This window comes from Macaca fascicularis, chromosome 5 (assembly GCF_037993035.2).
Source record: "Macaca fascicularis isolate 582-1 chromosome 5, T2T-MFA8v1.1".
Taxonomy (NCBI): Eukaryota; Metazoa; Chordata; class Mammalia; order Primates; family Cercopithecidae; genus Macaca; species Macaca fascicularis.
In genome coordinates this window covers 5,027,004-5,050,976 of record NC_088379.1, presented here as the reverse complement: position 1 = coordinate 5,050,976, position 23,973 = coordinate 5,027,004, and the positions used below count along the sequence as shown (strand labels likewise).

Below are 23,973 nucleotides of genomic sequence, written 5' to 3'. Positions count from 1 at the left end.
GGGTACTGGAGGGTGTGTGGGTACTGGAGGGTGTATGGGTACTGGAGGGTGTGTGGGCACTGGAGGGTGTGTGGGCACTGGAGGGTGTGTGGGCACTGGAGGGTGTATGGGCACTGGAGGGTGTGTGGGCACTGGAGGGTGTGTGGGCACTGGAGGGTGTGTGGGTACTGGAGGGTGTGTGTGTACTGGAGGGTGTGTGTGTACTGGAGGGTGTGGGCACTGGAGGGTGTGTGGGCACTGGAGGGTGTGTGGGCACTGGAGGGTGTATGGGTACTGGAGGGTGTGTGGGTACTGGAGGGTGTGTGGGCACTGGAGGGTGTGTGGGTACTGGAGGGTGTATGGGTACTGGAGGGTGTGTGGGTACTGGAGGGTGTGTGGGTACTGGAGGGTGTGTGTGTACTGGAGAGTGTGTGCGTACTGGAGGGTGTGGGCACTGGAGGGTGTGTGCGTACTGGAGGGTGTGGGCACTGGAGGGTGTGTGGGCACTGGAGGGTGTATGGGTACTGGAGGGTGTGTGTGTACTGGAGGGTGTGGGCACTGGAGGGTGTGTGGGCACTGGAGGGTGTGTGGGCACTGGAGGGTGTATGGGTACTGGAGGGTGTGTGGGCACTGGAGGGTGTGTGGGCACTGGAGGGTGTGTGGGTACTGGAGGGTGTGGGCACTGGAGGGTGTGTGGGCACTGGAGGGTGTATGGGTACTGGAGGGTGTGTGCGTACTGGAGGGTGTGTGGGCACTGGAGGGTGTGTGGGTACTGGAGGGTGTGTGGGCACTGGAGGGTGTGTGGGCACTGGAGGGTGTGTGGGTACTGGAGGGTGTGTGGGTACTGGAGGGTGTGTGGGCACTGGAGGGTGTGTGGGTACTGGAGGGTGTATGGGTACTGGAGGGTGTGTGGGTACTGGAGGGTGTGTGGGTACTGGAGGGTGTGTGGGTACTGGAGGGTGTGTGTGTACTGGAGAGTGTGTGCGTACTGGAGGGTGTGGGCACTGGAGGGTGTGTGGGCACTGGAGGGTGTATGGGTACTGGAGGGTGTGTGGGTACTGGAGGGTGTGTGTGTACTGGAGGGTGTGGGCACTGGAGGGTGTGTGGGCACTGGAGGGTGTGTGGGTACTGGAGGGTGTGTGGGTACTGGAGGGTGTGTGGGTACTGGAGAGTGTGTGCGTACTGGAGGGTGTGTGGGCACTGGAGGGTGTGTGCGTACTGGAGGGTGTATGGGTACTGGAGGGTGTGTGGGTACTGGAGAGTGTGTGGGCACTGGAGGGTGTGTGCGTACTGGAGGGTGTGTGTGTACTGGAGAGTGTGTGCGTACTGGAGGGTGTGGGCACTGGAGGGTGTGTGGGCACTGGAGGGTGTATGGGTACTGGAGGGTGTGTGGGTACTGGAGGGTGTGTGTGTACTGGAGGGTGTGGGCACTGGAGGGTGTGTGGGCACTGGAGGGTGTGTGGGTACTGGAGGGTGTGTGGGTACTGGAGGGTGTGTGGGTACTGGAGAGTGTGTGCATACTGGAGGGTGTGTGGGCACTGGAGGGTGTGTGCGTACTGGAGGGTGTATGGGTACTGGAGGGTGTGTGGGTACTGGAGAGTGTGTGCGTACTGGAGGGTGTGTGGGCACTGGAGGGTGTGTGGGTACTGGAGGGTGTGTGGGCACTGGAGGGTGTATGGGTACTGGAGGGTGTGTGGGTACTGGAGGGTGTGTGGGTACTGGAGGTACATTTTCTACCCAATGTACATTGCTTTCACGCCAGCGGAAAGTCACACAGTCCCACGTCAGAAGTTGGGGACTGCCTGCATCTGTTCACTGGCAGCTCCCACCCACTGTCTATGGGCCGCTATGCTCTTCTTCCAGTTTTTTTTTTTTTTTTTTTTTGAGACGGAGTCTCGCTCTGTCGCCCAGGCTGGAGTGCAGTGGCCGGATCTCAGCTCACTGCAAGCTCCGCCTCCCGGGTTTACGCCATTCTCCTGCCTCAGCCTCCCGAGTAGCTGGGACTACAGGCATCCGCCACCTCGCCCGGCTAGTTTTTTGTATTTTTTAGTAGAGACGGGGTTTCACCGTGTTAGCCAGGATGGTCTTGATCTCCTGACCTCGTGATCCGCCCGCCTCGGCCTCCCAAAGTGCTGGGATTACAGGCTTTGGCCACCGCGCCCGGCCCGTTTTTTTTTTTTTCAGATGGAGTCTCACTCTGTTGCCCAGGCTGGAGTGCAATGGCACAATCTTGGCTCACTGTAACCTCTGCCTCCTGGGTTCAAGCTGTTCTCCTGCCTCAGCCTCCCAAGTAGCTGGGATTACAGGCATCCTCATGATCCGCCCGCCTCGGCCTCCCAAAGTGCTGGGATTACAGGTGTGAGCCACTGTGCCTGACCCTCTTGTTCCAGTTCTGATGTCTGCGAATTCCACCCCTAGGGGGTCTCACGTCTCTAAGCCTGAGCCAGGTGCCCTGCCCTTCCCACCAGATACCCTCGCGAGATTGACAGTAGCACGTCAGGGAGCCTCTTCCTTCGACCACGGACTAAGGGACGTGAGAAGAGCTCTTCTGCCCCACCTTGTAGCTCCAGAGGAGTAAAAGGAGAAAGGAGGAAGGCCACTGATGCCCCAGCCCCCACCCACCGCCTTCCCTTCTGCTCCCAGGAACAGAAAAGCTGCAGCAGGGGTGCTGTCTCCTAACCCTCCCTCCCAACAGGCTCCGAGACCTGGCAGTGGGGAGACAAGCAGAGACAAACACAACCCACCAGACACAGGACTCTGCCAGGTACCACAGTGAGAGGACACACAGAAGGTGACAGAAAAATGCCAAGCCACAGGTAGGTTGGGGGTGAAGCGCCCCCAAATGGGACCTTCCCTGTGTTGCTGCGGAGGTTAACTCAGAGCTCTCCTCACCCCCTCTCCAGCCTGGCCAGACCACCCTTGGCTCCCATCCTCCCACCTCTCACACGTGCCTCATGTGCTGGGGTTTGAGGAAAGGGTCTTAGTCCCTTTGGAAGTGCTGGGTCCTTTCTAGGGACCACTGAGTCCTCTGGGCAGTGCCTCGAGCTGCCCAGGGGGCTTGTATTATGCTCATACGCCTCTGACCTTCGAGGGCGGGATGTGGGAGACCTCAAAAGAGAGGATGGGGACTCAAGGGGCTAGGAATGTGGGACCCCAAGCAGTAGCAGGCCTGACCGCTGGGGACGCAGAGTCCATACCACCTTGTGTTTCTCCCCCAGGGCAGCGAGCCTTGTCCTAGAAAACATGTCACAACAGAAATTCAATAGCCTCCCTTCCTGTGTAGAAATCAGGTGCACTCATAATATAAACTGCTCTGCACATAGTCCAGATGACGCACTATGTGTAATACAAACAGGAACAGAAAAGTAGTCAATTGTAAAATGTAGATTTCAATATGATGCCCTCTTTGGAGAGGTGGCAGTGCCTGCTGGGAACTAATGGGATGGGGATGGCTCCCTGGTTTGTCACCGCCACAGAGTCCTCTGGCTTCCCTGCTGGGGAACGGGGACTGGGCCATGCTCACCACTGCCTCTCCGCTGCCTAGCACCATGTCCAGCACATAGTAGGTGCTCAGTAAGTATCTGGTGGAGGGATGGATGAAGGTCTGAATGATGAATTCAGCCTTGGGTGAGATGTGCGGATGGTGGTGTGGGTGAGATGAGTTTGTGACCGGGCGCTTGCGAGGCCACAGAGGTGCCCGGCGGGCAGGCGGCGGCGGGATGCGCGTGCGCTCGCTCTGTCGGCGTCTCTGCCTCTGCCAGCTCCCTGCACGCTTCTCCAGGTCAGGGGCTGTTCTCGTCTTCTCTGTCCCCCTCGGCGCCCTGCTCAGCGTCTGGCACAGAGTGGGTGCTCAATAAATACCCGTTGAATGTAACGCATTTCAATTCAACAGACATTTATTGAGTGCCCACTGTGTTGGGTGTCACAATCCTACCTTCCTTGGGCGCGCTACAGATGGACGTCCCGGGGTGCAGGTGGCGTGCCTTGCTGTGTGCAAACGCTTTGTTCAGTAAAAGTTGTGTGCAAATGGAACTGGTGCTCATGGACTCAGGTCTGGGGGCTACTTGGTGATAATCAAAAGAACCCCGAGAGAAAAGGGTGGCTGGCTGTCAGTCTCCGTGTGCTCCCCTTCCCACCTGGATTCCTCAGGAGGCCGCAGACGGCAAGGCTCACCTGATCCAGGCTCAGCCGGCAGCCTGGGTCCTCGCTGCCATTTCCATGCAAATTGGGAAACAAGGCAATGCCATCGGGACAGAAATAAAGGCACAATCAGAATGGTTAGACACAGCGGGTTTCCTGCTCAGAGGAAGTGACATTAAAACACCAGGAGGAAGCGAAGGAAGGACAGCATCATAGCCACATCCTCACAAGCAGGCACGGCCAGGGGAAGGACAAGCATGTCTGTGCTGGAGCAGAATCTCCCCGGGGAATTCACGAGTGCGGCGCGGGCCATCGGAGTCCTGCAGACCCAGTACGCCAGGGTGGAGGCAGCTGCAGCCTGCGTATGTCTGCACAGGCAGCCTGGGAGAAGAATATGACGGCAAGAGGCGGGGCTGACACACAAGCCCTTGCCACTGAGTGACCAGCCCACCCACACACCTGTCATGGCCTCTGGGCCTCGCAGGGCCGGCCACCCACCAGGCTTGTGTGCTCCTGGGGCAACTCCAGGGCACCTACATTCTGGCATTTTCAAATGAGGAAGCAGCGCACGAGGTGAAGGCCACCTGTGCAGGTCACACAGCGTATCAGGGGTACAGGGGTCACAAGGGGCAGCCCGTCTCTAGTCCGGCTTCTCCCACACAGCACCCCCGCTCCTCTCTTAGTCCTGAGTCCCAGGCAGGCCACAAACGTCAGTGGGAATTCTGGGGACAGTAGTTGGCCTCCCCGAAGAGTCTGTGGGAAGGTTATCCAGTGGGGGAGGCCATCAGTATGGCCCCAGCCTTGCAGAGTTCTGCCAGCCACCTGGCAAGGGAGGGACTGAACTCAGCTGAACGATGCCACCTTGAGATCCCCAAACACTGATTTCCTGGTTCCCAGGGCAAATGCCTTGATGCTGGGACACTGAGCAAGGTGGGGAGGGTGCTGGGGAAGCTGGTGGCGAGCGTGCTGGGGTGCAAGAGGAGTTCTCCTCCTCCAAACACAACGGCATCTGACACGTGAGTGCAGAGGGCAGAGGGACCACGAGCCAGTCCAATGTTCCCTGGCCCGCAGGCAGGTGCTGCACCAGCTGGGGGCAGGGATTCCTGGGATCTGAGAGAGAGGGACCAGAGGACTGGCATGCAGCCCCCCATGGGGGCACAGGCAGGCGCACAAGGACCAGCCCCACAGCCCCCTTGCCCCGCCTGCAGATGAGATGAGCAATTCCTCCAGAAGGAGCACGCTGCTATCTGGGGCGAACCCCTCTCCCTCTGGGGGAGTTTTTTGTGGGGTGGTTTTCCCATGGCAACGTCAACCTTGTGCCTGACCTCTGGGATCCTGGTATTTACAAAGCTGCACCCCAGGCGGGGGCAGAGGCCCGAGGCGTGCACGGACATCTGCTTACAGAGATCATACACAAGCAACACACCTTCCTTTGTTTAAAGTGATTCTTTAACACATGATCGTTTCCAAGCTTCTGTATCTTCTCTCTTTCCTGTCACATTGAAACACTTTTCTACTTTTGTTGTTAAGTAAGACGGTTTACAGTTTGCAGGCATGAGGATGAGGATGAGGATGAGAAACAGTTTCTGTTTACTGAGCAGCTACTATGGCCGGCCAAACGCCACACACATACCCAGTTCCAGTCTCCTAACACCTGGCCCCTGTCAGTGGTGAGCTCAGATTTGAACTTGGGACTGCCTCACTGCAAAGTCAGGTTTTTCTTCTGCTCTCACAACCCCCTCCATCCTCTTCCAGTCCCTGCTTCCGAGCTAAACCCAAGCCTTGCCCATAAAAACTGCCCCCAGCCCAGCTGAGACCCGCAGGCCACTTCTGGGAGGTGCTGAGTGAGTCTGGCCATGCTTGCTACTGGTTTTCACCTATGATTTACAGTGGCTGGAAACAAACAGCATTATCTGGAGTTTTCTCTACATTTGAACATCACTCCTGATTCAGTCTTCATAACACCCCCAGGGTCAGGCAGACGCCATCACTGTCTCTCTATGAAGCCTGAGGCCGTGCCTTGTTCAGGATGAGTCACAGGGGACAGGGATGGTGCCGTCACCAACTCCAAGTCTGCACTCATCAGCCGGACCATGCCCACGGCTGCTCTGGGGGGAACAGGCCCTGACTTCCACCCGGCAGCCCAGAGACCTTTCTCCTCAACAGCCCAGGAGCAGATCTGGGTTTCAGCATTCTTGCAGGCCCTGGAGATCTGTGAGGGGACATGCAGGCGTGGCCCTCATTAGCACACTGGCTCGGGGACAGTTCTTGGGAAGCCGGCAAACTGCAAAAGCGCCACTTTCCCATCCGGTCAGCCCTTAGATTTGTGGGCTTGCTCTTCCGCTTTTTAACAGGCAAGGCTTAGATTTGGGGGGATTGCTCTGAGTTATGGGACCCCATGTGCTGCGAGGCCTTTTGTGCACATCGCAGCTCCTTCTTCAAAAGAACCACTCACGTGAGTGAAAGCTGTCCCCTGGCATCCTTTGGAGAAGGTCTCTGTCGGTCCCGCTGCTGTGGGACAAGGACTGGGTGTCCAGGTCTGGAGAGTTGGTCCTCGTGTCTGCGTCTCCCTTGAGCATCAGCCAGCTGCTCTTCTGCTGAAGGTAAAAAACAAAGTCATGCGAATTTCAAGGTCATCTGCAACGGTGGGCACATCTCACCGGACCGTTCTTGTCACTTCCTTACTTCTAACATCCGAACTGACCCCGCTGTGAGAAAACTCATTATGTGAGAAACACAGCTTCCAATAAAAATCTCGCCATTTAGTGAGACCTATCCAGACGCTATCCAGGTACACGGAGCCTCTGGGGGAAATGGAGCTGCCCCCTCTTATGGACACAGACATTGAGGCTCTCGGAGGCCAGGGGCCCACGGGGCTCCGCACGGGGAGGATAAGGGATGCTGTCCAAGTCCAGCCTCGGGCTCTGCCCACACACAGCCCTGATTTCCAGCCCTAGCACAGGTGAAGGGAGCCAGGGACGCTGAACTCAGCCCAAGTGCCAAGCCCAGCCTGCAGCCTGCTTTTGTCACGAGCATGCTGTTGGAACACAGAGATGCCTGTTCGTGCCTCGGCTCCGGCTGCGTTCACAGAGTTCGGTAGCTGCATTAGACATGGTGCAGCCCGCAAAGCCTAAAGTACTTACTGTCTGGCCCTTTATGAAAAAGGTCTGCTGAACCTATTCTAGAATAATGGATGCCCCAGGGATGCACTTGGATTTATTTCTCTTTCACAGCACACATCTCTTCAGTCACAGAACCGTAACCAAGTCACACGGGCATATACCCAGGACATTGGTAGGAGACGTGTGCATCCTAAATGTAGGAAGGAAACTGATGGAAGGCCTCCTACCTTTGGCCTCGCAGGGCCCCTAAGGAAAAGAATGTAAGAGAAAGATTCGAAGTCTCAGTTGGAGAAGCCCTCACAAAACCGATTTCTTTCTGAGCAAGGCTGTTCTAAGCCTTCTAAGCCAGATCTGCTCCCTGGCATTACCTTCCTGTTATCCTGGTCGAAGCTTCCGTCCTCCCCATCCGATCGCCTGGCAGCTGGAAGGCAAAAATCCATTTGTGAAGGCAACACACCATTGATTGCGGGTTTCTGCCTCACCGTTTCCCATGTTACAGTTATGCTCAAAAATGAAAAATCAATCAAAGAGAAGGTCAGTAGTCCGAGTGCCTTTCAAGGGGCAAGGAACAAGGTGAGCTGGAGGAAGCTCCCAGGGATCATGTACCCAGGAGCATCAGCAGCAGGGGTGTGAAGTGAGGCCGGATTTCAGCAGTAGGGGTGTGAAGTGAGGCCGGATTTCAGTTCTAGCCAGACACTCACACAGAGTAGAGTCACGTTTTCAGATGTAGTCGCTTAGTCTTTTGATTTTGTTTTGTTTTGTTTTTTTGAGATGGAGTCTCGCTCTGTCACCCAGGCTGGAGTGCAGTGGTGTGAGCTTGGCTCACTGCAAGCTCCACCTCCCGGGTTCAAGTGATTTTCTCGCCTCGGCGAGCCGGTAGCTGGGATTACAGGTGTGTACCACCACACCTGGCTAAGTTTTATATTTTTGGAAGAGACGGGGTTTTGCCATGTTGGCCAGGCTGGTCTTGAACTCTTGACCTCAAGTAATCCACATGCCTCAGCCTACCAAACTGCTGGGATTACAGGCATGAGCCACCGCACCTGGCCCACTTGGCCTTTTGAGAACACACATTTTAAAAACCTCCCACGTGACACAAGGTCTCAGTCGGGGAGGCCTACGTGTCTGACCTGGGCGAGGGGCTCTGGATACACCACTGACTACCCCACCCACCCCCGCAGGAAGGGGCTTCGCGCCATTTCACAGATCGGGAGACTGCAGCTCAGGGACATGGTGTACCTCGCCCAAGGTCACTGGTGAGTGGGCGGCAGAGGCCGACATGAGCCCAGTCCTTCTGAGTCCAAAGTCCTTCCCTGTCTGCCCCACCCGGCTAACTGCTGCTGGCAAACTGCAAGACGGTGATGAGGTTCTGCTACTGGAAGACGTCCACGAAGAGCAGTCAGGAAATGACAAAATTACAAAATGCAACCAGAAATGGACTCAGTGAACTAGAACAAGCAAAAGTCCATTTTGCAACAGTTCCTTTACCAAGAATACCATCTGGAGCTGAGCAACGAGGCATCTGGATTTTCCATTCGCCTTTTGTTGGGGGGTTGTCACCCAGCTGGGCTGACATCGCCAGCCAAGAATGAGCAAATACATCACACAAGGCCATGCTGACATTTCTCGGCATCCAGTTTAGTACGTAAAGACCCACACCTTGTGTGTATCCCCTACAGAAACACTGACCCCATGCACTGAACAATTACACAAAAACCCGTCTCCGTCCCCAGCCCGCCACGAAGACCCAGGCCTCAGGAAGGACACGCCGAGGTGGGCCTCTTACCTGCAGCGGGCGGCAGGCTCGGGCCCGTCTGTCTGTTGGCGTACCCTGCCTCCTGCACCACCAAGGACAAGACTGATACCAGGCCAGAGAGCTTGGAAATTTGGGATTGGGCTACAGGACCTTGACAAGATAAGGCCAAAATTGAAGACTAAGCAGTTCCGTTCCGAATACACTGACATCTCGTAACTCTCAACGGCTACCTGTTTCTCCTTCTTCCAGGAGAGACAGTGATTTTCAGCATGAAAATACAAAGCCCTGCTCTCCCCACTCACAGAGGCAAATCAACGCCAAGCCTGCTCAAGAAGCACTTCATGGAGAGGCAGAGGGGGCAGGGAGCTCCGGGGGACGCATGCCCGCAGCTGGGCTCTCCTGTTGCCCAGACAACAGCCGTCGCCCGGCAGCGGAGCCCTTGAGTGTGCGGCCATACATCAGCCATGACTCTTGGCAGCTGCCCAGCAAGTCCCGGGGAGAAGGCAGGCCAGGGGCTACTTGGAGTTCTAAGAGCACAGCCATTGTCCAAGCCAGAGAAGGGCCCTAGGGCTGAGTCGGCTGGCAAAAATAAATGCACCGTTTCCTGAAAAGCCAGGAGGCTGGAAAGTGGATCACCACTCTTGGAATAATCTGCACGTGCATGGACAATTAAGTCACTCCAGCTGAAGGGCCCTTGGGGACCTGAAATCCCAGCCCTTGGAATTCAGGCCTGGGTCCCCAGAGGCCAGCCTGGCTTCCGGGACTTTCCTCGGCCATGGAAGATGGGTTGAGCAGACACATTCTGGCTGAAAAGCCATCTCAGGTCTCAAAAACAGCCCCGCCATCTGAGAGAGGGAGGCTCTGCCAAGATTTAGCAAGTTTCCTCTGCAAACACTGCCAGCTCCTCCAGATGTGCACAGTTTAACCAGACTTGTACCAAGGGCTTTTTCAAAACCAGTTTGCTAACCCACAGAACAGATGACCTCTTGAGAACTAGGAGCTTGGGTGGGAAAAGACAGGAAACTGGCACTTCGGATTATTGGCTTGCTTCCATAACAGCTCTGAGCCTCAGTTTCCTCATCTGTAAAATGGGCGAAGGATGCCCACCCCTCCACGTTGTGAGGATCACACGAGATAACCTGCATGGATGCTGGAACATAATAGGAAACTAAGCTTACAGGTTTTAAAAATTAGGAATAAACAAGAGGCTAAACTTTGAGGCTAATTTGCAGCATGCTGCTTTGGGATGTCAGAAAAAGATCAACTCAGGACAATAAGAGAAAGAGAGTTTAATGTGTCTTTTGTGTCCCACAGGCAGCTCCTTCTGAGTTCTGGAATGCATTTGCCAATGAGGAGCCCTCTTGGCAAAGGCTGACTTTCTACTCCCTGTGTTCCTTGGGGAATCTTCAGTTGGAGGCATCTGAAAGTAAGAGGCCTCGAATTTTTTTCCAGATACAGAACTGGCCTCTGCCTTTCCTCCTTCCCAAACCCCATCTTACCATTCATTCATATCTGAACATCCCTGCCAGCCTGTGTGCATCCCTTACTCCTTTATTCCTTTCCATACACTTCTTATCCATGCACCCACTCACTCCTTTAACTATCTGTCCATTCATCCAGCCATCCATCCACTAGTCCATTCATACATCCATCCACCCACCCATCCACCCATTTATTCATCTAACTACTCATTCATCCATCTACCCATCCACCCACCTATACATCCATCTGTCCATTCATCCAGCCAGCCAGCCAGCCACCCACCACCCATCCATCCACCCATCCTTCACCCATCCATCCATCTATCCATCCACCCACCTATCCACCCATCTATTCATCTATCTACCCATCCATCCATCTACCTATACATCCATCTGTCCATTCATCTGTTCACCCACCCGCCCACCTATCAACCCATCCATTCATCCATTTACCATTGATCCATCCATCCTTCACTCATCCATCCATTCATCCATCTACCCACCCACCCATCCACCCATCTATTAATCCATCCATCCACCCACTCAACCGTTTATCCATCCACTGCCCATCCATCCACCCATCCTTCCACCCATCCATCCATTCCAGCCACCCAACCATCCATCTACCCATCCATCCACCCACCACCCATCCATCCATCTATCCATCCACTTGTGCATCCACTTATTTTGATATTTATTCATCCAGCTTCCGCTTATCTACTCACTCACCTACCCATCCATTCATCCGTCCATCCATCCATCCATCCGCCCACCCACACCCACCCATTCATCCATTCCTCTCTTTGTCCACTTCATTTCTTTGTCCACTGATGCATCCATTCATCCAGGTAGCCCTTAATTCATTGATCAGTCCATCTACCCTCTGTTCACCCTTAGCCCCTCAACCTTTATCCCCATCTCCCTGTGCTGAGTACCTGCTGTGCACTGTCCTGTCTTAAGAATGCGGGATGAAAAAAAAAACTCAGACATGACCCTTGTCTTTCAGAAGTTCACAGGCCAGTGACGTCGAGGCAGAGGTGGATGAGAAGGTTTCTACACATAACAAGAGCTTTGATGGGAGGAGCAAAGTCAACACAGAGGCACTTCCCTGAGAACATGCATGTGATAAGCACTTACTGAATACCTGCTCCTCAGATAAGCACTGTATTGTGGTCTGGATAAACATTTTTCCTTTGTTTTTTTGAGACAGATTCTCACTCTGTCACCCAGGCTGGAGTGCAATGGCACAATCTTGGCTCACTGCAGCCTCTGTCTCCAGGGTTCAAGCGATTCTCCTACCTCAGCCTCCCGAGTAGCTAGGATTACAGATACCCGCCACCATGCCCGGCTAACTTTGTATTTTCAGTTGAGACAGGGTTTTGCCATGTTGGTCAGGCTGGTCTTGAACTCCCGACCTCAGATGATCCACCCGCCTCAGCCTCGCAAAGTGCTGGGATTACAGGTGTGAGTCACTGTGCCCGGCCCTTGGGTAAACATTTGTAAAGAATGTCAACAGATAATAATAGATGCTATGAACCTCATTTACAGATGAGGAGACTGAGGGCCGGAGTCTAAGGCCACATAGCTGGTAATTGGAACCTTGTCTGTCTGACCCTGAGGCCAGAGCTGGAGCCACTTTGTCCTCCATGTCAGACGTGTAAATTTTCAGACTCAGTGCTGCATCGCCACCAACTGTGCTTCCTGTGTCTTGTACAAATCCACTTCCCCACGGAGCAGCTGAAGAGAGATGCTTCCCGGGAAAGGGCTGCATCTGCTGAGTCTCTGCACTCCCTTCGGTGACCAACGTGCCAACCTGCAGCCTCAGGTGCACGGAGGAAGTGAGTGAGATGGGCATGGCACAGGGTCCTGTATTTCCAAGGGAGGGACCTACCAGCTCCCTCTTTGCTGGTATCAACACACTGACAGCTCTAACCTCCAAGGATCTCTTGCCCACGTCCAGGGGGCCAGCAGAGGTGTGGGGGCTGTTCCACCACCATGCCAGGGGTGCCAGCCAAGGCTCTGCAGCCAGCAAGCGGTCTCTGCCATGCTCCTCACCAGTTTTCTCTGCCTCCAGTGCAGAATCATTCCTGAGATTGCAAGAGCCTGAGGCAAGTCTGGGACTCTGGCAGTCAGGAGCCAGGACCAGGGGGCACCCCAGCAGGTGCTCTCTCTGGCAAGGGAAGGAGCTGATAGTAACTGGGGAAGGTGCTTGGGGCTTCATCCCTTAGGCCAGAGGGAGACGTCCTCTCCAGAGGGACGTCCTCTCCACTCCTGGGACTTTGAATAGCTCTGCAGGAGGTTTTGAGGATTTGTCCTCTCCTGTGTCTTCCAGACTCAGCCTCCAAGGAGTAGACCCATCAACAGGATTTTTTTCTGTTCTTCTCAGAATTATCTCTATCTCTACAATTCACATTGAATCGGAATGACATTGAGAGGGAGAGAGAGAGGCAGAGGGAGGGAGAGAATGTGAGTGTGTGTATGTGAGTGAGTGTGTAGGCGGGGCCCAGAGCATGGGCGCTGGAAACTAGAAACCTTGCTTAGCCTCTCACCTGTCTGGCTGTCGCAAATCCACTAGAATCTCAGCTCCACATGATCAGGGGCAATGCAGGGTCACCCATGTATCCCCAGCACTGGGACACAGCCTAGCACATAGTGGGGTGGATGCTTGAAAAACATCCCTTGGACGAACTAATGAAAAAGTCACTTAAATCCCTCCACACTGGGGTTTCTCCTCTCTTGAGTCAGAATAAGAACCTCTGCTCCCTGGTTGATGTCAGGATGGAAAAAGACTCCAGAGGATGAGGAAAGTGGGCCTGGAATCTCGGCCCCAGCCAATGCCTTTGCCTCCCTCCCTTTCTCCTTCCAGCCTCCCTCTTTTCCACTTTTATTTCTTTTTTTTTTTTTTTTTTTGAGACAGAGTCTTGCTCTGTCGCCCAGCCTGGAGTGCAGTGGTCGGATCTCGGCTCACTGCAAGCTCCGCCTCCTGGGTTTATGCCATTCTCCTGCCTCAGCCTCCTGAGTAGCTGGAGCCACCTCGCCCGGCTAGTTTTTTGTATTTTTTAGTAGAGACGGGGTTTCACCGTGTTAGCTAGGATGGTCTCGATCTCCTGACCTCGTGATCCGCCTGTCTCGGCCTCCCAAAGTGCTGGGATTACAGGCTTGAGCCACCGCGCCCGGCCTCCACTTTTATTTCTTTCTTTTCTTTTCTTTTTTTCAGATGGAGTCTCCTGTCACCCAGGCTAGAGTGCAATGGCACTATCTCAGCTCACTGCAATCTCCGCCTCCCAGGTTCAAGCAATTCTCGTACTTCAGACTCCCAAGTAGCTGGGATTACAGGTGCCCACTACCACACCCAGCTAATTTTGGTATTTTTAGTAGAGATGGGGTTTCCCCATGTTGACCAGGCTGGTCTCGAATGCCTGACCTCAGGTGATCCATTCATCTCGGCCTCCCAAAGTGCTGGGATTACAGGCGTGAGCCACCACGCCCGGCCCGTCTTCCACCTTTCTAGGATGGCCTCTCTGCGTTCTCTGCACTGCAGAAGGAGAGGTTAGCATGTCTTTTGTACCACACAGACAGTTCCTTCTGAGCCCTGGCATGCATTGGCCATGAGGAACCCTCTAGGGAGAGGCTGAGTTCCTATTCCCTAGCTCCCCTAGGGAGCCTCAGCAGGGACCTCCCAGTGCAATCCTCCCTCTGGACACAGGCTGCCTTTCCTCCCCATCCCGCTGGTCCCCAAACCAAAATGAGACTCCACCATTTTGGGTCAAAAAGGACCCAAAACCAAAATGAAACTCAACCCCACTAGAATCTGGAATCCCAGACAGACACCACAAGGAGTGATTAATTCCTGCTTTAAACCAGGGCACAAAGACACAGGGAACAACGCATGCCCCATGGGGTCACTTCCACAGTCAGCTTTGGGTGGGCAGGAGTGATAGCCCCCACCTGCCGGGCAAGTGGCGGGAGGTGTGTGTTGAGGGATGAGTGGGGAGCTGCACTGCCATCTGGTGGCTCATGTCTGCTTAGCAATGAAACAGCAAATCTGGTGAACTATGAGGACTGTCCCTGCATCTGGACAGTCGAACTTACTGGGAAATGTTGGGGAACCATCATTTTTCCTTCATGAATTCATTTTATCTTATTTTTTATTTTTATTTTTGAATTGTTCATCTTTTATGCATATTTTCCTAAATTTTATATAGCAAATAGATGATAAAACCACGACTACACTTCCTCAATTTTATAAGTTCAAATCAGATACGAGACTATTGTAAAGCTACTATTCTTATCTAAGAGGTGATTTCTTTTCTTTTTTTTTTTTGAGACGGAGTCTTACTCTGTTGCCCAGGCTGGAGTGCAGTGGTGCGATCTCAGCTCACTGCAACTTCTGCCTCCTGGGTTCAAGCAATTCTCCTGCCTCAGCCTCCCAAGTAGCTGGGATTACAGGCATGCACCACCATGCCAGGCTAATTTTTGTATTTTTAGTAGAGATAGGGTTTTGCCATGTTGGCCAGGCTGGTCTCAAACTCCTGACCTCAGGTGATCCACCTGCCTTGGCCTCCCGAAGTGCTGGGATTACAGGCGTGAGCCACTGCACCTGGTCACTCATGAATTCATTTTAAACTGCACACAGCTTCCCTCCCCTGAGGGGATCGATCAACAGAAGGTCCCTGCCCGGTGCCAAGTGTCGTGTGTCATCTCCCTGAAACTTCCTCAAAGCCCAACGGGCTATATGGCCTTGAGTCCCATTTTCCGGGGGAGACAGACTCTGAGAAAGGAAGCTCCCCACGATGTAGCTGGAAGCTGGGGGCTGTGGTTTGCACTGGGTCTGCCTCCTGGGAGGGTTGCAGGTCCCAGGATGAAATCACTTATTGTCAGACCAGACAAGCTAGAGCCAGGAAGCCATGAGGCAGGACATCTCCTGCCTGCATGCTGGAGATAAAGACTGTCTCGGGGACATTCCACAATAACCTCACCAGAAATCCCTTCTCAAGGACTGCAGCAACGGAGATAAGATGCTCTCCAAAGAATACCTGCCCAGCGATGGGGTCTCCACCAACGAACGGGCCTCAGCTCCGGCCTCGAGCCTCTGCAGCCGATGAACTCTGTTTCTAGACAGCTTATTTGAAAGGTTTTTGCTAAGAAGAGCTTCCCTTTACGTGCTCCTCTTCGGGTGCACATATGGCTTGCCACAGCCATGCATCTCAGATTAGAATCCTCTTTTCCATACATTCAACATATTTGGAGATACTTTTCTCCGCTTTGTTTTTTAGGTCAACACTCCTAAAAGTAACTGGGTTTAATACCATGAGTGACCCTAGATGGTGCATGGAAACACAAAAATGTGCACACTTATACCTGACCTGTTAAACTTCCTGAAAGTTCAGCCCTTGAGTAGATGACACACTGGTGGGTGGGAGATCCCCTGCGCCGCCTCCTCCCAGGCCCTCACACAACTAGCCCTGCTTCACGTCCATTCCTGACTGTCCAGGGAGGTGCTCTATTCTTGCCTGTCTTGTGTTCCTCCTTCCCTTTTTTAAAATTTTTATTAATTTTTTTCAGAGGGAGTCTCGCTCTGTCACCCAGGCTGGAGTGCAGTGGCACAATCTCTGCTCACTGCAACCTCTGCCTCCTGGGTTCAAGCCATTCTCCTGTCTCAGCCTCCCAAGGAACCGGGACTACAGGCGCCCACTGTCACACCAGGCTTTTTTTTTTTTTGTATTTTAATAGAGATAGGGCTTCACCATGTTGCCCAGGCTGGTCTCCAACTCCTGAGCTCAGGCAATCCGCCTGCCTCTGCCTCACAAAGTGCTGGGATTACAGGTGTGAGCCACCACGCCCGGCTTATAGCAAAATTTTGGAATAAAAGAGTTTTGGTCATTGCTCAGGGTTTAATCAAAGAGGAATTAATTTGCCTTTGGATAGGAGAATCATGCATAGCCCGATTTTAAAAAATGCACAAAGATGGCCAGGTGGCTCACCCCTGTAATCCCAGCACTTTGGGAGGCTGAGGCGGGTGGATCACCAGGTCAAGAGATTGAGACCTTCCTGGCCAACATGGTGAAGCCCATCTCTACTAAAAATACAAGAAAAAAAAATAGCTGGACATGGTGGCGGGCACCTGTAGTCCCAGGTACTCAGGAAGCTGAGGCCAGAGAATTACTTGAACCCAGGAGGCGGAGGTTGCAGTGAGCCAAGATCATGCCACTGCACTGCACTCCAGCCTGGTGACAAAGCAAGACTCCATCTCAAAAAAAAAAAAAAAAAAAAAAAAAAAAAAAAAAAAAAAGCACAAAGACGTTCACTGGAGACAGTAAAATCTAATCTCCCCACTGGATGGTTCAGTTAAAGGATTGAGGTCGAAGTTCTTTGTCTTAGACCTGGGTCTGTTGGATGGCAATAAGCAATTTCATAACCTGGTTTGCTCTCTTCCCCTTTCTAAGGGGCAGACCCTCTCCTGTCTTGCACATGTTAATCACACATTTTAAGGCACCAATCTGAGACAAAGTAGGGGGTTAATAAAAGGTCAAGGTAGTCAATCCCAATCTTGTGGCCCCACCAGCTCAGAACACACAGCCCTCCAGTTCAGGCCTGGTGCCATGATGGAAAGCCAGTCACTTACTGTGGCTGCTCCTTCTTTCAGCCAGGCCTTAGTTTCCCCACTTGTAACCCAAGGGAGCTGGTCTGGACAATTTCTAAGGGCCCTAGAGTCTATGCAGCCCATCCCGCTCCTATCCCTCTCGGAGGTTTGTGCTCTACGCTTCTCTGGTGGAAAGGTAATGGTAGAAGTCATCATTTCTGGAAACTCAAGAGATTTCATTCCTTTTTTCCTTCTTGGGAAGAGGAAAAAATGCACAAAGTACAGGACCTATGGCCACGATGGAGAAAATATTTTAAAAGTTTGTACAACCTGATCACTGATTTGTCGGCAAGTCACAGGAAACACACTTTCTATAAGATTCCGTCTAAAAGTGTCCATCCAGTTGTCAATGTGGGACGTGGCTGTTTGCTTTAAATACATCTGGACAAGAACATTTAATATGGAAATGCCTTTTCCCATCGCCAGTGACTTGATAACAGTTCCCATCGTGTGCACAGCACTTTACAGTTTAGAATGCACTTCCACATTCAGTATCCCATGAGGTTCCCACAGTCAGCCTGTGGAAAGGGCGGGGTGGAGGGGATGGGTCCTGTTTTGCAGATGAGTAAACCGAGGCTCAGGATGGTGAAGCAACCTGCTGTCAATCACCGAGAAATTCCAGGAGGAAAGAGAGGGGAGACCACGTGGCCCTGATTCCTGCTCCATGGCCCAAGCAAGCTGCTCCCTGCACACCTCCCAGGCAGGTTCACGTGGAGCAGAGCCGGGCATCAGCCCCTATTTGCTTATGCAACAAATCTCTGTGACTGAAGGCAAGGTCACCCATCCCATCATCAGTAATTCTCAAACACAAGACTAAAGTCTCCCTAAGGAACAAACGAGTGATTCACGTTTGTTCTGTATTCCAAAGATCAGGCCTGGATCAGACTGTGGTTCGAGAAGCCTCTGTCCCTCACCATCTTGGCTGAAGTCACTCTGGCTGCATAATTGAAGGCGCCACCACCAGGCTCTTGGCTACAAACCCCCATCCCAAGCCCTGGCTGACGTGCATCAGCCTCGGCGTCACAACACACAGAAGTGTCCTTACTCAGACATACCCTTCATCGTAATTTATAAGAAGAGGACTCTCAGGAGGCTGCTAGTGAATTTGCATTTAATAGTCAGACTGCTAAGGGCCTTGGTGGTGCCTTCACTGCATTTATCAGAACACAACAAAAGGATGCATTCAGAAGCAGATGGGTATTGACAGGCATGCGGGGCAAACCACAGCAGCGGGAGGAATCCAACCGTACCATGCTGTCTGTAGATAGGGGGTTTCCTATAGATGTTATCTTTTACGCCAGTGTCTGGGGAAGAAGAAAGAAAAAAAAAAAAAAAAAAAAGGAGAGAACAGGAGGGTAAGCAGCAAGTTGTGATGGTTTCTGTTCTACAGCTTTTTGTAAGCAACAAGCACTCACCCAGATTTAGAATCACCAGGCAGGAACTGGCACCCAGCAAGCGACAGACACCCAGGCCCCAGATCAAGCCTCCCTGATTCCAGATGCCACCCCCATCTGCAGGGGATGGGGCAGCAGCCAGGAACCTTGTGGCCCCCCGGGAAGTGCAGCCAGCTCAGACAGCCCTTTTCCTTCACCCCATTCCCAGGAGGACAAGCGCGTCTCCCTGCCGTTTGTGGGACTTTGGAAGAAACTCAAACGCACATTGGTTCGGGGTTGTGAAAACCCGTCTGATGGTTTTAAAGAATCTCAGTGTCTGGGGAGCAGTGGAGGAGCCTGGAGTGTTGTCTGGCACCTGCTGAGTAAGGCAAGCTGACAGTTTGGGTGTGGCCAGACGCTGGGTGTGAGGAGCCCAGCCGGTGTGTCCCGGAGCCTACCTGGGACGTGGAAGTGGCGAGGCGCCTGCTGGTAGGTGGAGGGGGGCGGCTTGCTGTCAGAGAGCACGGAGAGGCTGGGGGTGCTCCGGCCACTTTCACTGCCTCCAGACGGAAGGGCAAAGGCAGCAGATAGAAGGGGAAACGGGAAAGCAAAGTAGAATATTTCAAGCATGAAAAGCTTATTCGCAGCGAGCCCCATCTCTCCTGTCTGGTGGAGCAGCCCAGACCCCCTGCCCAGGGGAGGGAGTGTGGGCCTCATCCACATTCCCAGACTGTGTCCAAGGACTTGCTAATCCAACCCTGAGTTGAACTCTGTCCAGGGTCCCAAGGCAGAGGAGCGACACTGCTGCGGGCACACGGCTGGGCGGTGAACTAAGAACACCTTAGGGGGCTCACCCCATCTGCACCCCTGTGTCCTGGCTGGTGTTTGAATCCAGCCAACTGCAAATTCGCCAAAACAAAGGCCCCTCTTCCTAATTATCCTTGTATATAAACATGCTGTTTTCCTTGAGAATCTACAAATTAGCCATTCAGAATAGGATTAAAGCACTAAAATGATCAAAATTATCCTTAAAAGCCATTGAGTAAAATTTTTCCAGCTGCAGAAAAAAAGAATAGTATCCATCCATTACCACTTTTTTTTTTTTTTTTTTTTTTTGGGACAGGGTCTCGCTGTGTCACCCAGGCTGGAGTGCAGTGGCATGATCATGGCTCTGCAGGGTGCAGGTTCCACCTCCTGGGCTCAAGCTATCCTCCCACCTTGGCCTCCCAAGTTGCTGGGACCACAGGTGTGCGCCACCCACCGCGCCTGGCTAATTGTTTAAATTTTGTAAAGATAGGGTTTTGCCATGTTGCCCAGGCTGGTCTTGAACTCCTGGGCTCAAGCAATCTGCCCACCTCTACCTCCCAAGGTGCTGGGATTACAAGCGTGAGCCACCATGCCCTGGCCACATTCTTAAATACAACTGGTTTTGGGCAGATTAAATGGAAAGCATCCTCTGACCTTGCTTCAATTGCTGAGATCACCTGGAACTATAATTCTGTTTTGTGAACAAGGTTGGATTATCAAGTCACGCATCCAGAGGGCTGAGGTGACCTGGGTAACGCCCCTCCCCCCACACCTGTTTGGGGAATGAGTTGACAGACAGATGCAGGGTATTGAACGCTCGTGATGAGAAGGTGTACGCTCGCTACAGAACACACTCCAAGGCCCCGTTCCTCCCGCCCACCAGCCCCAGGAAACCCCCTCAGCACTAGGCAACCGGCTGCAAGGGGAAAGGCGCTCTTGACCTGAGAACGTTCCCTCAAGCTGCACAGCCTTTCAGAGCAGCAGGACCCTGCGGTGACACAGAAATGAAACAGAAACAGAACCTCTGCAGTGGGTGAGTGGTGTACTGGGCCTGGAGGTGGACTGGCCAGGAACCCCGCAGTGGACTCATGAGGAGGGCTCGACAGACCCCGACCCACAGGGGGCTCTTGCCTGGTGGTGGGCTGTGTGCAGCGGGAGGTCACCGAGGAGCAGGGTGGCTCCAGCTAGGCTGATGCCATAGAAGGGACTATAGACTCTAACTTTGAGCATTTTCTCACACCTGGGCATGGGTGCTGATTTTGCCTGTCAATGCTGATGGAGCATCAGATAACTGCTCTTCCCTTAGCGACCTCCCTCCAGAACAGCATGGAAACTTCTAGAGCCTCAGTCGGCTCTACAGGTGCCCTTGCTGGCCGTGGCACCCTTGCTGGTCGGGTCATGCTCGTCAGGTTTCTCCACGGTGGACTCCTGCACCTCCCAGTGGCAGCAGGGGCCTCACAGCAGGGAGACCGGACTCAACGTGCCAGGAAAGGACACCGCGGGTCCCTCCTACCGACTACGGCTGTGCTAGACCCATCCCCAGCAGCAGCAAAACAGGGCGGGTTTTAAAAACTGCACCCATACGAACTCTGAACAGAGGAAGATGTTTCGCTTCTGGCACCGTCTCCAAGCTGCATGTGCTCTTGGCACAGTCCGTGGACCTGGGAGGCCTGGAAGGGCTTGTTTCTTCCCATCTGGAATCATGGCTTCTGATCTGTCTCGGCCCCCACTCAGTGGGCTGAGGATCTAACACATCACAGGGTACCTGTCCCTCCCCAGTTCCCAGCCACAGAGCAGTATCCTCTGAAGTTTCAAACCAGAGTCTGTGGACACATGTGCATGTCTATTTGAGGAGGGTCTGGAGACTCATCAGCTTTCATCAGATGTTTGGAGGGGCCTGAGGCTGCAGGGAAGCTGGGGACACAGCCATAGTGGCCCACCTCACTTCTGCCCCCTGGGGCCCTCTAACATCAGCCCGAGTCCTGCAGCCTCGGTCCCTCCCTCCCAGCACCCCACCCCTCGATGAGTGTCCTCTCCAGGGCTTCCCACCTGTCCAGATCCTTCCTGGGTCCAGGTTCAGGCTCTGCCTTCTCTGCTCAGCCTTCTGGAAGGACTCGGTCTACGAGGACCTCTCCCTTCTCTGCACTCATGCCTGCCTGCTCCCTGTGAGGCTTCGTTGGAACAAAATGCATTGCCAGCTTCCACCTGGAGCACTGTGCTGCCAGGCTCACATCCTAGGGGGCTTCTGATATGCTCCAGAGGGGGGTGTGTCAGCATCCTTTAACCTGGGATGGTCCCTGTTAGCAGAGGAGCAGCCTCAGCCCTTTTGAAAAGTCTTTCTTCTCCTCCTCTTCCTCCTCCACTTTTTCCTTTCTCCTCCTCCTTATCCTCCTCCTCCTCCTCCTCTTCCTTCTCTGCTTTTTCCTCTTCCTCCTCCTCCTCTCCTCTTCCATCTTTTTTTAAATTTCAGTAAATGTTTCATTTGGAACAGCTTCAGGTAGTCCAGGGGTCTCCCGTACCCTCCCCAGCCGACATCCCTGCCGTCCCCTCTCCCAGCACTAGGGCATGCCCAAAGATTGGTGCCACCTGCATGCCACATAGGATTCAGGTTTCCCTGGGTGTCACCTGATGTTCTTCTGCTCCAGGATCCCACCCAGGAAACATGATGTTTTGCTGGCACGTCTCCCGAGGCTCTTCTCGGTTGCGACCTTTTGCAGACGTTCCTTGTTTTTGAGGACTCTGGCAGTTTTGAGGAGGGCTGCTGAGGGATTTTGCTTGATGTTTTCTCATGGAGATACTGGGCTTACGGGGTTGGGAAGGAAGCCCACGAGGTGAAGTGTCCTCACCACGTCCTATCAAGGGCACCTGCTGTCAGCAGAGTGGATCACTGACCGCGGTGGCCTTGCTGACCGGGTCATGCTCGTCAGGATTCTCCAGGGTGGACTTGCTCCTTCTCTCCCCTCCCACATGGCACTCTCGGGAAGGAGCCACTCTGTGCAGCCCACGCTTGTCCACACGTCAGAAGTGGGAGTTACAACCCCTCCTGGCGGACAAGGCATCTGCTCACGTTATTTGGAATTCCTCTGTGTGGGAGATCTCGCTTTCTCTCCATTTATTTGTTTACTCAACATTTATGTAGATCCGTGCGGACTGACCGCTCTTGCTATTATACTGTAGTTTACAATCCAATGCCACATCCTTCATCTTGGTGCTCCCAGTGGCCCAGCGTGTCCCTGGTGCTGGCTCAGCTGGCTCCTGTGGAGCCTCCTCCAGGTGACGCCACAGAGAGGCCAGCTGGCAGCCACGGGCAGGCCGGGTAGGATGACGCCCATACTGCAATGCACAGCCACATCCTGGGTCCTCAACCACAATCACCCTGAGGACGATGCTTCAGGGATGAGGCCCTTTTGCAGCTGAGGGAATGGCCGCTCAGCACGATGAAGAGGCACTGCCGGGGTCCGGGCAGTGGAGGGTGTGGGCCAGACCTGAGGCTCCATCCCAGGGCCCCTCCCTCCTTCCTTCTCAGGCCAGGGGTTCAGAGTGGGCCCACCGCTCAGCGCATGGAGGCTGCCTGGCCAGCAGCCTCAGCAGCACCAACTCCCCTCCCAGCCTGCACCTGCCTGTCCCTGCTGCCAGCTCCTCTGCAGGGGACCCACCAGGGACTGAAATTCACACAAAAGTGCCCACGGCTGTGGCCAGCACCTCTCCGGAAGCTGGGTCTTGGTGGGAAGGTGTGCCGGGGGTGGGGCCCTGCCAGCATTCGGTGGGGGTGGGGCCAGGCCTTGCCTCAGGGAGCCGCCCCCCTACAGTGCTGTCCTGAGGGAAATGTCCACTGGGAGGGGCCAGAGATGCCAGAGGAGCCCGTGGAGCAAACAGGAAGGGCTTTCCCAGAGGGCAGGCGATGCTGCGTGGTGTCCAGCTGACCCCGGGGGCTGCCACCAGGAGGTCCTAGGCTGGGACACACTGGAGCCCATGCTGCAGAGGAGGGCAGGTGCCTTCGTGTGGCCTCCGAGGTCGACCCAGGACCTGAGGGTGAACACACTTGTGAACGGAGCCCCGCGTAGAAGCCTGACCTTGGGCTCTGCCGGAAGGAGCTTTGAGGGCCACTCTGGGTTTTGACCAGTGGTTTTTTTCTGAGCCTCAGTTCCCTCAGGAGTACATTCTGGAAATAGGGTGGGTGTTCCCAAGGTCACGGACAGCCAGGGGAGTTGAGTAGGGGCAGACCATGGGGGTGCCAGGCTCCCCCACACTGGACACCAGAGGGGAGGTCAGGCGGCTTTGTGTGATTTTTTTCTCTTTTTTTTTTTTTTTTGAGATGTACTCTCACTCCGTCGCCCAGGCTGGAGTGCAGTGGCTCAGTCTCAGCTCACTGCAACCTCCGCCTCCTGGGTTCAAGCAATCCTCCCGCCTCAGACTCCCTAATAGCTGGGACTACAGGTGTGCCACCATGCCTGGCTATTTTTTTTTTTTTTAAATTTCTAGTAGAGATGTGGTTTCACCATGTTCGCCAGGCTGGTCTCGAACTCCTGACCTCAGGTGATCCACCCACCTTGGCCTTCCAAAGTGCTGGGATTACAGGTGTGAGCCACCACGCCTGGCCTCGTGTGATTTCTGAATGAAGGGCACTGGCAGGCAATGTGGCCGGGGGAACCAGGGCAGAGATGGGCATCAA

General features: G+C 53.9%; 1 protein-coding gene across 50 annotated transcripts in view; it reads right to left on the bottom strand.

Annotated features, from left to right (window-relative positions):
• Nucleotides 1-23,973, bottom strand: part of ABLIM2 (actin binding LIM protein family member 2) — a 218,272-nt gene that overhangs the window by 58,669 nt on the left and 135,630 nt on the right. For 13 of the 50 annotated variants that reach the window (XR_012434605.1, XR_012434613.1, XR_012434609.1 and 10 more), the window contains 5 exons: nucleotides 18,953-19,054; nucleotides 18,372-18,425; nucleotides 9,028-9,147; nucleotides 7,610-7,662; nucleotides 6,575-6,716 (listed from right to left, as the gene is read on the bottom strand). Coding sequence is in view for 16 of the 50 variants with exons in the window: in XM_074039373.1 (XP_073895474.1) it covers nucleotides 6,575-6,716; nucleotides 7,610-7,662; nucleotides 9,028-9,147; nucleotides 18,372-18,425; nucleotides 18,953-19,054 (471 nt within the window). In the remaining 34 variants the exon portion in view is untranslated. The remainder of the gene's footprint in view (nucleotides 1-6,574; nucleotides 6,717-7,609; nucleotides 7,663-9,027; nucleotides 9,148-18,371; nucleotides 18,426-18,952; nucleotides 19,055-23,973) is intronic. The other 37 variants (XR_012434617.1, XR_012434631.1, XR_012434622.1 and 34 more) reach the window with 5 other exon arrangements.